At 43.1% G+C, this 12,247-nt stretch overlaps 1 protein-coding gene across 9 annotated transcripts in view; it reads left to right on the top strand.

Moving 5' to 3' along the window:
- Nucleotides 1–12,247, top strand: part of BPNT1 (3'(2'), 5'-bisphosphate nucleotidase 1) — a 40,676-nt gene that overhangs the window by 2,939 nt on the left and 25,490 nt on the right. For 5 of the 9 annotated variants that reach the window (XR_012513567.1, XM_074385213.1, XM_074385210.1 and 2 more), the window contains exons 2-3: nucleotides 995–1,266; nucleotides 10,913–11,040. Coding sequence is in view for 6 of the 9 variants with exons in the window: in XM_074385213.1 (XP_074241314.1) it covers nucleotides 10,921–11,040 (120 nt within the window). In the remaining 3 variants the exon portion in view is untranslated. Of the gene's footprint in view, nucleotides 1–994; nucleotides 1,267–4,899; nucleotides 4,968–10,912; nucleotides 11,041–12,247 lie in introns of all 9 variants that reach the window. The other 4 variants (XM_074385212.1, XM_074385211.1, XM_074385215.1 and 1 more) reach the window with 4 other exon arrangements.

Here is a 12,247-nt window from a genome sequence, read left to right as displayed (position 1 = left end):
AGAAGAATCGCTTGAACCCTGAAGGTGGAGGTTGCAGTGAGCAGAGATCAAGCTACTGCACTCCAGTCTGGGCAACAGAGCAAGACTCCTCAAAAAACAAACAAACAAAAAACACACACATATATATATATACATATATACACACACATATACATATATGGATAAAATAATATAACCTATATTATGTATATTTTGCCACTTCCCAAAAAGGGTCTATGTAACTCACAGAGTTATTGTGAAAATCAAATGAAGAAGTAAAAGCCCTTTTAAACTAGGTGCAGTGGCTCACACCTGTAATCCCAGCACTTTGGAAGACCAAGGTGAGCAGATCACCTGGGGTCATGAGTTCAAGACCAGCCTGGCCTACAGAATGAAACTCCGTCTCTACTGGGGAAAAAAAAAAAAAAAAAAAAGGAGCCATGCATCTTTAACACAGGAGGTGGAGGTGTGTGTGGTCGCCAGGGGTTTAAAGTTAGCCGCAGAGCGAACTAATACAATGAACATTTTTTTTTTTTTTTTTTTTTTTTTTTTTTTGAGACGGAGTTTCGCTCTTGTTACCCAAGCTGGAGTGCAATGGCGAGATCTCGGCTCACCGCAACCTCCGCCTCCTGGGTTCAGGCAATTCTCCTGCCTCAGCCTCCTGAGTAGCTGGGATTACAGGCACGCACCACCACGCCCAGCAAGTTTTTTGTATTTTTAGTAGAGACGGGGTTTCACCATGTTGACCAGGATGGTCTTGATCTCTCGACCTCGTGATCCACCCGCCTCGGCCTCCCAAAGTGCTGGGATTACAGGCTTGAGCCACCGCGCCCGGCCTACAATGAACATTTTAAAACAGTGAACTCTACGAAGTGGGCTGGAAGAAACCAATCTTTTTTTTTTTTTTTTTTTCCTTTAACTGTTGCTGACCCTCTGTTTTCTTTTCTTTCTTTTTTTTTTTTTTAAGCCAATCTTTAAAAGTTGACACACCTTTCGCTTATATTTAATGCAACAGGTGACTTGCAACTACGGAGAGCTTGGAGAAAACACGGACAAGTGGAATTTTCCCGCAGATCGGGAGTCCGAAGAGGCAGTGGGAAGTCTCTGTTGCGCGCTTGCGCGGAGTTTCCCGCATGCTCAGTACCCGAGGTAGGGGAGCCTTCCGTCCCGGAATGACCTACCGACGGTGCGAGAGCGCGGTACTAGACGCAGCGAGGGACTGGGTCTCCATAACGCGTTTTTGCTCTTCTTGAAGTGTCTTTGGTCCAACGTTCCAGGTTTGTCACCGTAAGTTTCTCTCCTGCCGGTCAGGGCAAGAGCCAGGTGGATAGGATTTATGTTTTCTTTTTTTTTTTTTTTAAAAAAAAAAAAGGTTTATGTGAATCAGGTTGCGTCTCCAGATATTCTAATTTCGGACTTGGACTCATGAGTGTCAGTATTTTAATTGTTTATCTGTGCTTTTATTTTCATGATCCGGAAGTTTTTTTTTTGTTGTTTTTTGTTTTTTGTTTTTTTTTTGAGACGGAGTTTCGCTCTCGTTACCCAGGCCGGAGTGCAATGGCGCGATCTCGGCTCACCGCAACCTCCGCCTCCTGGCTTCAGGCAATTCTCCTGCCTCAACCTCCTGAGTAGCTGGAATTACAGGCACGTGCCACCATGCCCTCCTAAATTTTTTTTTGTATTTTTAGTAGAGGCGGGGTTTCACCATGTTGACCAGGATGGTCTCGATCTCTTGACTTCGTGATCCACCCACCTCGGCCTCCCAAAGTGCTGGGATTACAGGCTTGAGCCACCGCGCCCGGCCGATCCGGAAGGTTTTTATAGCCATATTTTGTAGAAACAAGACAAACTTAGACATTTAGTTCGTTGATGCACCCAAATTTAGAAACTGCCTTGCACCTAAAATTAAAGTAGCAAATATTCTCCCAACTGCCATTTCTGCAGATTTGTAGGTTTGCGTGATTTATTTTGATTTCCCTGGAAATATAATTGCTGGTTCAAAAGATATGTACATTATGCTTTTACTAAGGTTCTCAAAACTCTCCTGAGGGTTCACCCTTTGTCAGCAATGATCAGGAACATGTTCCCTCACACCCTTGCAAACCCGACACAGGACAAACTCTTCTTCTCCTTCTCCTCCTCTTCCCCTCCCCCTCACCGTTTGTTTTTCTTCCTTCTTCCTCCTCCTTCTTCCTTCTTCTTCTTTCTTCTTCTGATTTTTCTTTTCTTTTTCTTTCATTTTTTAAAGACATGTTCTTGCCTGTCCCCCAGGCTGGAGTACAGTGGTGCCATCATGTTTCACTGCAACTTCAACCTCCCAGGCTCAGGCGAGTCTCCCACCTCAGCCTCCCAAGTAGTTGGGACTACAGGAATGTGCCGCCAAGCCGGTCTAATTTTTGCTTTTTTTTTTTTTTTTTTTTTTTTTTTTGCAGAGACGAGGTTTTGCCATGTTGCCATCTTAGAGACTGGTTTCAAACTCCTGAGCTCAAACAATCCACCCGCCTTGGCCTCCCAAAGTTCTAGGATAACAGGTGTGAACCATTGCGTTCAGCGACAAATTTTCTTTTTTTCTTTCTTTCTTTCTTTCTGTCTGTCTTTCTCTCCGGAGTAGCTGGGATTATAGGCGCACACCACTGTGCCCAGCTAACTTTTGTATTTTTTTGTAGAGATGGGGTTTCACCATGTTGGCCAGGCTGGTGTCAACATTTTTTTAAAAGTTTAGCAACCCAGGCCGGGCATGATGGCTCACACCTGTAATCTCAGCATTTTGGGAGGTCGAGGCGGGTGGATCACTAGGTCAAGAGTTCAAGACCAGCATGGCAAACATGGAGAAACCCCGTCTCTACTAAAAATACAAAAATTAGCTGGGTTTGGTGGCGCATGCCTGTAGTCCCAGCTACTCGGGAGGCTGAGGCAGGAGAATCACTTGAACCTGGGAGGCACAGGTTGCGGTGAGCCAAGATCGCACCATTGCACTCTAGCCTGGGCAACAGAGGAAGACTGTCTCAAAGATAAAACAAAACAAAAAGCCTGTAATCCCAGCACTTTGGGAGGCCGAGGCGGGTGGATCACAAGGTCAAGAGATCGAGACCATCCTGGTCAACATGGTGAAACCCCGTCTCTACTAAAAATACAAAAAAAAATTAGCTGGGCATGGTGGTGCGTGCCTATTAGTAATCCCAGCTACTCAGGAGGCTGAGGCAGGAGAATTGCCTGAACCCAGGAGGCGGAGGTTGCAGTGAGCCGGGATCGTGCCATTGCACTCCAGCCTGGGTAACAAGAGCGAAACTACGTCTCAAAAAAAAAAAAAAAAAAAAAAAAAATTAGTCGGGCTTGATGGCCTGTACCTGTAGTGCCAGCTACTCCAGGGACTGAGGCAGGAGAATCGCTTGAACCGGGGAGGCGAAAGTTGCAGTGAGCCAAGATCGCACCATTGCACTCCAGCCTAGGTAACAGAGCGAGACTCTGTCTCAGGGGAAAAAAAAAAAAAAAAAAAAAACGTTTAGCAACTCAGACCAGGCATGGTAGTAGCTACGTCTGTAATCCCAGCACCCTGGGAGTCCGAGAAGTGTGGATCACTTGAGGTCAGGAGTTCAAGACCCTCCTGGCCAACATGGTGAAACCCCATCTCTACTAAAAATATAAAAAAATTAGCCAGGCATGGTGGTGCAGGCCTGTAGATCTAGCTACTCAGGAGGCTGAAACAGAAGAATCGCTTGAACTCTGGGGGCAGAAGTTGCAGTGAGCCAAGATCAGCCACTGCACTCCAGCCTGGGCTCCAGAGCCAGACTACGTATCAAAAAAAAAAAAAAAAGTATTTAAAAGTTTAGCAACTGCCCTGCCATTTATGAAAAATTGAATTTCCCCCATGATTTGAAACACCACCTTTAGTGTATTAGGTTCTATTTCTGCAATTTGTTTCCTTAATTTGTCTCACTAACCAAACTTTTATATCATATTTTGAATAAATCACACTTTGTCATATTTTGATCATTGATAAGGGGAGTACCTCTGCTCATTGTTCTTTTTCCAGAATTTGCTCCATTATGCTACATTTTTATTTTTTCAGATGACCTTGAACATTATCATCAGGCCAGGTTCCAAAAGATAAATAACTGTATTATTTTGATTTGGAACTCATCATTTTTAGATCCTAATCCTCATGTGCTCACAATCGTTATATGAGAAGAAACGAATCATTTGAGCCCTGTTGTTTTCCATCCTTCTGAACTAGCCCTTTGGCAGATGTAAAGACTCCTCAAATGGATAGGTGTTAGGTTGATGGCCTTAAGTGTTATACAGCTTTTTTTCTTGTCTACTCCAAGCCTCAAGCCCAGAATGTTATGAAAAAAAAAACCTGTACCATACTCTGATTGAGGTTCATGTTGATTACCATTTTGTATTCTCAAGGTCAGGATACTGTTGGAGAAGTTATAGGAACTTTTTGCCCTTGACACTGCTCTAATGTTCTGCAAAATAACAACAATCATAATAATGATAGTTAGCCAGTATTATTTGGTGTTTACCTTGTGCGAGGGGCAAGTGCTTGCTTGCTTGCTTTTTTTTTGAGATGGAGTTTTACGCTTGTTGCCCAGGCTGGAGTGCAATGGCACAATCTTGGCTCACCACAACACCCGCCTCCCGGGTTCAAGCAACTCTCCTGCCTCAGCCTCCCAAGTAGCTGGGATTACAGGCAAGTGCCACCACGCCTGGCTAATTTTGTATTTTTAGTAGAGACGGGGTTTCTCCATGTTGGTCAGACTGGTCTCCTGACCTCAGGTGATCCACCCGCCTCAGCCTCCCAAAGTGTTGTGATTGCAGGCATGAGCCACCATGCCTGACAAGCTCTTTCTTTACAGGTGTTACTCATTTAAGAATTACAACAATCCTATAAGTATTATTGTTATCTCTGTTTTACAGATTGGGGCACAGAGAATTGAAGTGGTTTTTTTCAAGGTCCACAGCTGAGCCAGGATTTGAGAACACAGGTAGTTAGCTCCAGAGCCTGTGCCCTTAACGACTATGCTGCTTTAGATTAGGCTTTCAGAAAGACTCCTTCACAAAAAGTGTTTTAAGGCCCTGAAGATGTAAAACTGGTAGAGAAGCAAATACAGTGGTGTAATTCAAACTGCTTTAAGGAAGTTAACTTGCTTGTAGCTACTTTGGGCCCTGCTCTTAATCTATCCGAATCATCATCAAAAGGTAAATCTCATTATCGTCTAGGCGGGGGCACAGTTAAAAAAGCTAAAAGGAATCTCTCGTATTGATTTTGTGTTTTGATAATATGACTATATCTTTTTTCTTTTTTCTTTTTTTTAAACAAAGAACCAAAATTGTATTCATCTGTTTAAAAAAAAAAAAGTAAGAGGCCAGAATCTCAGCACTTTGGGAGGTCAAGGTGGGCGGATCACCTGACATCGGGAGTTTGAGACCAGCCCGACCAACATGAAGAAACCCTGTCAGTATATCAAAAAATAAAAATATGTAAGAAAACTATTAAGGCTAGGGCATAGTACTATTTTATTACTAATTCAGTTTGGACCAGAGGAGTACTTCAAAGAAGAATGGTAATAATATTTCTCTCTTTGCCAATTAAAAGTGATTTGTGGAATCTCATTATAAATCATTGTGTGTTTTACATCAACATTATTTTTGCCATTTTTGTTTTCTTGCGTTTTAAATTTTTTCCACACTTATATTTTATAAGCTGATGTTAGCTTTAATTGGTAGTTACTATATGTAATATCATTTTATGAGGAAGGTAGTAGAAAATGCCTGAAAGTTTTTCCTTGGAAGAAAACACCATGGACTTGGCAAATACAAGGGGAAGTAGTTTATCATTTATGAAGCCTGATCAGGCTCGAATGGTTGCTTAATGGCTCAAAGGTAAACGGTATCTGTGAAAAGTTGTAACAGCACCATACAGTGAGGGAAGATGATCTTCCTATTTACAAAAGAATTCATATAGGAATTGAAGGAGTATACAAACATATTAAAATATGGTTAAGACATCTGGGTAGAACAAATTGGTTGCCCAAAGACTATATTTCCAGTGCAGAATAAATGAGACAGATGTCTGGATATGGAAATAAAGGAAAAGAAGATGAACGAAGTGTTTACTAAATTATTTCTGTTTTCCAGCTGAAGTGCTTCTGAATTGGTAGTAATTGTAACTGGTTTATTCCACATGTAACTCCTAGTAGGCCAAGAAAATTAATCTAGCCTGATTATGACATCATAAAATAAACAATTTATATATAGTCCTCCCTCGGTATACAAGGGAGGTTGATTCCAAGAACCCCTGAGAATACCAAAATCTGCACATGCTCAAGTCCCACAGTTGAACCTCCAAAACACTCACATATGAAAGGTCACTTTTAGCAGATCACAGACTCTCTTGAAAATAAAAATACATTTTAAAAAGTCAGCCTTTCCTGCCTACAGATTTTGCATACCTTTTCTATCTGCATTTAGTTGGAAAAAATCCACAAAGTGGATCCATTAAGTTCGAGCCTGTGTTGTTCAACTGTCAGCTGCACTTAGAAACCCATTTTATAAATACCTTACCAATAAGTGCAGAGTAGTTAAAAAATAAGAAAGAAAGAAACCCATTTTATTTTCATCTTAATTTCCAGGCAGCTATTGGTCACAGTATGGTATTCATTACCTTACAGAAATTTCTTTTTTTTTTTTTTTGGAAACGGAGTCTTAGTCTGTTGCCAGGCTGGAGTCCAGTGGTTCAATCTTGGCTCACTACAGCCTCCACCTCCCAGGTTAAAGCAATTCTTCTGCCTCAGCCTCCAGAGTAGCTGGGACTACAGGCGCATGCCACCGTGTCCAGCTAATTTTTGTATTTTCAGTAGAGACGGGGTTTCACCATGTTGGGCAGGATGGTTTTGATCTCTTGACCTCGTGATCCACCTGCCTTAACCTTCCAAAGTGCTGGCATTACAGCCATGAGCCACCACACCCAACCACCTACCATAAATTTCAATGCCATCTTCCTTCTTTTTTTTTTTTTTTTGAGACGGAGTTTCGCTCTTGTTACCCAGGCTGGAGTGCAATGGCGCGATCCCGGCTCACCGCAACCTCCGCCTTCTGGGTTCAGGCAATTCTCCTGCCTCAGCCTCCTGAGTAGCTGGGATTACAGGCACGTGCCACCATGCCCAGCTAATTTTTTGTATTTTTAGTAGAGACGGGGTTTCACCATGTTGACCAGGATGGTCTCGATCTCTCGACCTCGTGATCCACCCGCCTCAGCCTCCCAAAGTGCTGGGATTACAGGCTTGAGCCACCGCGCCCGGCGCGCCATCTTCCTTCTGAAGAGTTTCTAGCACTTCACTTACTGTTTCAGTTAGGTTCATAATACCTGTCAATAGAATGTGGATGGTAGAAGATATGAAGGAGGCTGGGCACAGTGGCTCACACCTGTAATCCCATCACTTTGGGAGGCCAAAGCAGGTGGATCACCTGAGGTCGGGAGTTCAAGACCAGCCTGGCCAATGTGGTGAATCCCTGTCTCTACTAAAAATACAGAAATTAGCCAGGCATGGTGTCATTTGCCTATAATCTGAGCTACTCGGGAGGCTGAGGCACGAGAATCTCTTGAGCCCGGGAGGTGGAAATTGCAGTGAGCCAAGATCACACCACTGCACTCCAGTTTGGGGTGACAGAGTAAGACCCCGTCTCCAAAAAAAAAAAAAGAAAAATGTAAAGGGGTAAAAAGGCATGTCAAATCAAATATTCAGAAATTTGTGGTAGAACAATGACTGTTGCTGAATAGAGGTTTATAGTGTCCTTTATGTTATAGTTCCAGGGCTGAGCATGTAATCCCAGCACATTGGGAGGCCAAAGGTGGGCGGATCACTTGAGGTCAGGAGTTTGAGACCAACCTGGCCAAAATGGTGAAACCCCATCTCTACTAAAAATACAAATGTTAGCCAAGCATGGTATCGGGAGGCTGAGACAGAAGAATCGCTATACATAATATGTATATATGTTATAGTCCTTATATGTAGGGAATAATCATGTGTTCCCTTGTTTCAATGAAATAAGGTTGATTTGATTTAGAGGTGGAAGCTTTTGTCATAGGTTGGTTCCCCATAAAACTCTAAGACAGAGATAAAGTGGAAGAAGTTTATTAGGGAGTGCTTTTGGGATCATTGGGGAGGGCAGAGGAGGAAGGGAGAAGTAGGAGAAGGTATCCTGGACTGTGATGCAGTCTCAGCTAAGGCCTTAGTTGACCCCATAGGGTATTATGGAAGCTGGTTGCCCTTCAGTGCTGGGGTTGCAGCCCACTTGGGGTTGGAAGTGGCCTTTAAATCTCCCTGTTGTGAAGTTTCAGGTGAAGTGATCCTTCTGAGCAGATAAACTCCCAAAGAAAGATGGCAGCTAAGGCCCATCTGTTGACAGCTGTCTCAGCAACTGGGGAAATAAGCCCTTCAGTCCTGAAGGGAATGTGGGTGGTACATCCAGAACAGTCACTAAAATTTCAGAATTTGAAGTAATATTTTCTTTTTTTTTTTTTTTTTTTTTGAGACGGAGTTTCGCTCTTGTTACCCAGGCTGGAGTGCAATGGCGCGATCTCGGCTCACCGCAACCTCCGCCTCCTGGGTTCAGTCAATTCTCCTGCCTCAGCCTCCTGAGTAGCTGGGATTACAGGCACGTGCCACCATGCCCAGCTAATTTTTTGTATTTTTAGTAGAGACGGGGTTTCACCATGTTGACCAGGATGGCCTCGATCTCTCGACCTCGTGATCCACCCGCCTCGGCCTCCCAAAGTGCTGGGATTACAGGCTTGAGCCACCGCGCCTGGCTGAAGTAATATTTTCTAAGAGCAATGTACTTGATTTTAAAGGCTGTTTTTTCCATTTATTTCATTGGAGCTAGGGACTTCTCTGACACACATTACTTTTCCAGATGATTGGTCTTTATTATAGTTATGTTGCTTGTTCTCTTTATTTGGTTGCTGACAAGGATGGAGATAAATAATAGCAGATTAAATTTTATTCAATCTCTGAAGAATATTCACTGATTTTCAGAAAATAATTGTAGTCAGGTAATCCCTCTGAGGTGGTAAGGCTTTGCATCCCCACCCAAATCTCATCTTGAATTGTAGTCCCCATAATCCCTTCATGTCAAGGGAAAGACCAGATGGGGGTAATTGAATCATGGGGGCCAGTTTTCCCCCATGCTGTTCTGGTGATAGTGAGTTCTCATGAGATCTGATGGTTTTTTTTTTTTTTTTTTTTTTTTTTTTTTTGACACAGAGTTTCGCCCTTGTTACCCAGGCTGGAGTGCAATGGCGCGATCTCGGCTCACCGCAACCTCCGCCTCCTGGGCTCAGGCAATTCTCCTGCCTCAGCCTCCTGAGTAGCTGGGATTACAGGCACGTGCCACCATGCCCAGCTAATTTTTTGCGCTTTTAGTAGAGACGGGGTTTCACCATGTTGACCAGGATGGTCTCGATCTCTCGACCTCGTGATCCACCCGCCTCGGCCTCCCAAAGTGCTGGGATTACAGGCTTGAGCCACCGCGCCCGGCTTTTTTTTTTTTTTTTTTTTTTTTTTTTTTTTTTTTTTAAGACGGAGTTTTGCTCTTGTTACCCAGGCTGGAGTGCAATGGCACGATCTCGGCTCACCGCAACCTCCGCCTCCTGGGTTCAGGCAATTCTCCTGCCTCAGCCTCCTGAGTAGCTGGGATTACAGGCAAGCACCACCATGCCCAGCTAATTTTTTGTATTTTTAGTAGAGACGGGGTTTCACCATGTTGACCAGGATGGTCTCGATCTCTTGACCTTGTGATCCACCCGCCTCGGCCTCCCAAAGTGCTGGGATTACAGGCATGAGCCACCGCGCCCGGCTGAGATCTGATGGTTTTTAAGGGGCTCTTCTCCCTTCACTTGTCACATCTTTCTGCCACCTTGTGAAGAAGGTGCCTTGCTTCCCTTTTGTCTTTAGCCATGATTATAAGTTTCCTGAGGCCTCCCCAGCCATGCTGAACTGTGAGTCAATTAAACCTCGTCTTTGTATTAGGTTGGTGCAAAAGTAATTGTGTTCTTGCCATTGAAAGTACGTAGTACATTCTCCAGTCTTGAGTCATTATTTATTTTTATTTTTATTTTTTTGAGATGGAGTCTTACTCTCTGTCACCCAGGCTAGAGCGCAATGGCACGATCTCGGCTCACTGCAACCTCCACATACCAGGTTCAAGCAATTCTCCTGCCTCAGCCTCCTGAGTAGCTGGGATGACAGATGTGTGTCACTGTGCCCAGCTAATTTTTGTATTTTTATTAGAGATGGGGTTTCACCATGTTGGTCAGGCTGGTCTTGAACTCCTGACGTCAGTTCATCTGCCCACCTTGGCCCCCCAAAGTACTGGGATTACAGGCGTGAGCCATCACGATCAGCCTACCCAGTCTTGGGTCATTCTTTGTAACTGTATGAAATGGACTAATAAACCTCCCTTTTTAATTATGCCCTACACACATACATCCCTATACTATTCATACCTCTTTTGGTGCTTCCTAATTTTATGTTATAGGCATTAGGCTACATTATTTTATCTACAACCCACCAAAATATTAGCTCCTCAAAAACAAATATTACATCTTACATTTGTAGCCTCCAAAGCACCTTCCACATCCTTTGCACATTACCAACCTCAAATACAAACTGTCTCACATGCTCAGCAGCCTGGGTCAGTGTCTCCTATGCTTTCAAATGCCCCATCTGCAGAGAGACATAAAAAATATAGACTTTATTGAAAGACTTAATGTGCAAATGGAGTTTTTTTAAGTCTCTTTTAGTAAATATGTATTAAAGAACTTAATGGGAGCAACCCCAAGTTAGCACTCAATATATGTGCGGTTGAATTTAAGTAAATAAAACCAGTATTTGAAACTAACAACATATTTTTCTTGATCTCTTTTTAGAGTTTACCATGGCTTCCAGTAACACTGTGTTAATGCGGTTGGTAGCCTCAGCATATTCTATTGCTCAAAAGGCAGGAATGATAGTCAGACGCGTTATTGCTGAAGGAGACCTGGGTATTGTGGAGAAGGTACTCAAACTCTGATATCATTTCATACCAACTTTATTTTTGTTCTTGAGGTTTAGCTAATGATGTAAAACTGTGGACAGACTTTATCAGTTAAAATAGTTGATGGCTCTGTTATGGAGACTGCAAGACCCTTGGTTCAAAAGGGTTCCATCTCTAATTTGAAAATGACTCCAGACTTCCTACATCCAAGATCTTTATTTATAGGTCTGAGTCTTCTGAAACATATTCATCCCCAAGGCATTGTAACCAAGCTTCAAATTCTAGAGTAATCCCTTGCATGTAACACCATGCAATCCTCAGTGAACTCAACATGTTTGGTAAAATCTGGCATTTACATAAGTATTTGTTATAATCAAAGTGATACATTTTTTTTTCTTCCTCATGGAAAAGAAACTCAAAACAAGAGTGTTTTTCCCAGTATAGGAATTACAAACTTAAATAGATTATTACACAGTTTATAGTGATAGTTGATTCTTAAAAGAAATACCACCATGCTTGTGTTCCAGTTTAAAATATAATCTTCCATAGGATTTGGTTATTACTTCACATTACAAATTTTACGCATAAGCTTTCATATATTGACTTTTAATCCTTAAATTTTTTTTTTTTTTTTGAGACGGTGTTTCGCTGTTGTTACCCAGGCTGGAGTGCAATGGCACAATCTCGGCTCACCGCAACCTCCGCCTCCTGGGTTCAAGCAATTCTCCTGCCTCAGCCTCCCGAGTAGCTGGGACTACAGGCGTGCACCACTCATGCCCGGCTAATTTTTGTATTTTTAGTAGAGACGGGGTTTCACCTTGCTGACCAAGATGGTCTCGATCTCTTGACCTCGTGATCCACCTGCCTCGGCCTCCCAGAGTGCTGGGATTATAGGTGTGAGCCACCGCGCCCGGCTTAAATTCTTTATTATAATCTTTTTGTTATTTTTTTAAGAAACAGGGTCTCACTCTGTCACCCGAGGCTGGAGTACAGTGGCATAGTCACACTGATAGCTGGTTGCAGCCTCAAGCTCTGGGCTCAAAGGATCCTCTTGACTTAGTCCTGAGTATCTAGGACTACAGGCATGCATCACAACACCAAGCTAATGTTTTTATTTTGTGGAGATGGGGATTCAGTATGTTGCCCAGGCTGGTCTTGAACTCCTGGCTTCAAGCAATCCTCCCACCTCAGCCTCCCAAAGTGCTGAGATTATGGGTGTGAGTACAGG

Source organism: Saimiri boliviensis, chromosome 14 (assembly GCF_048565385.1).
Source record: "Saimiri boliviensis isolate mSaiBol1 chromosome 14, mSaiBol1.pri, whole genome shotgun sequence".
NCBI lineage: Eukaryota > Metazoa > Chordata > Mammalia > Primates > Cebidae > Saimiri > Saimiri boliviensis.
This window is presented reverse-complemented; position numbering and strand designations above follow the sequence as displayed.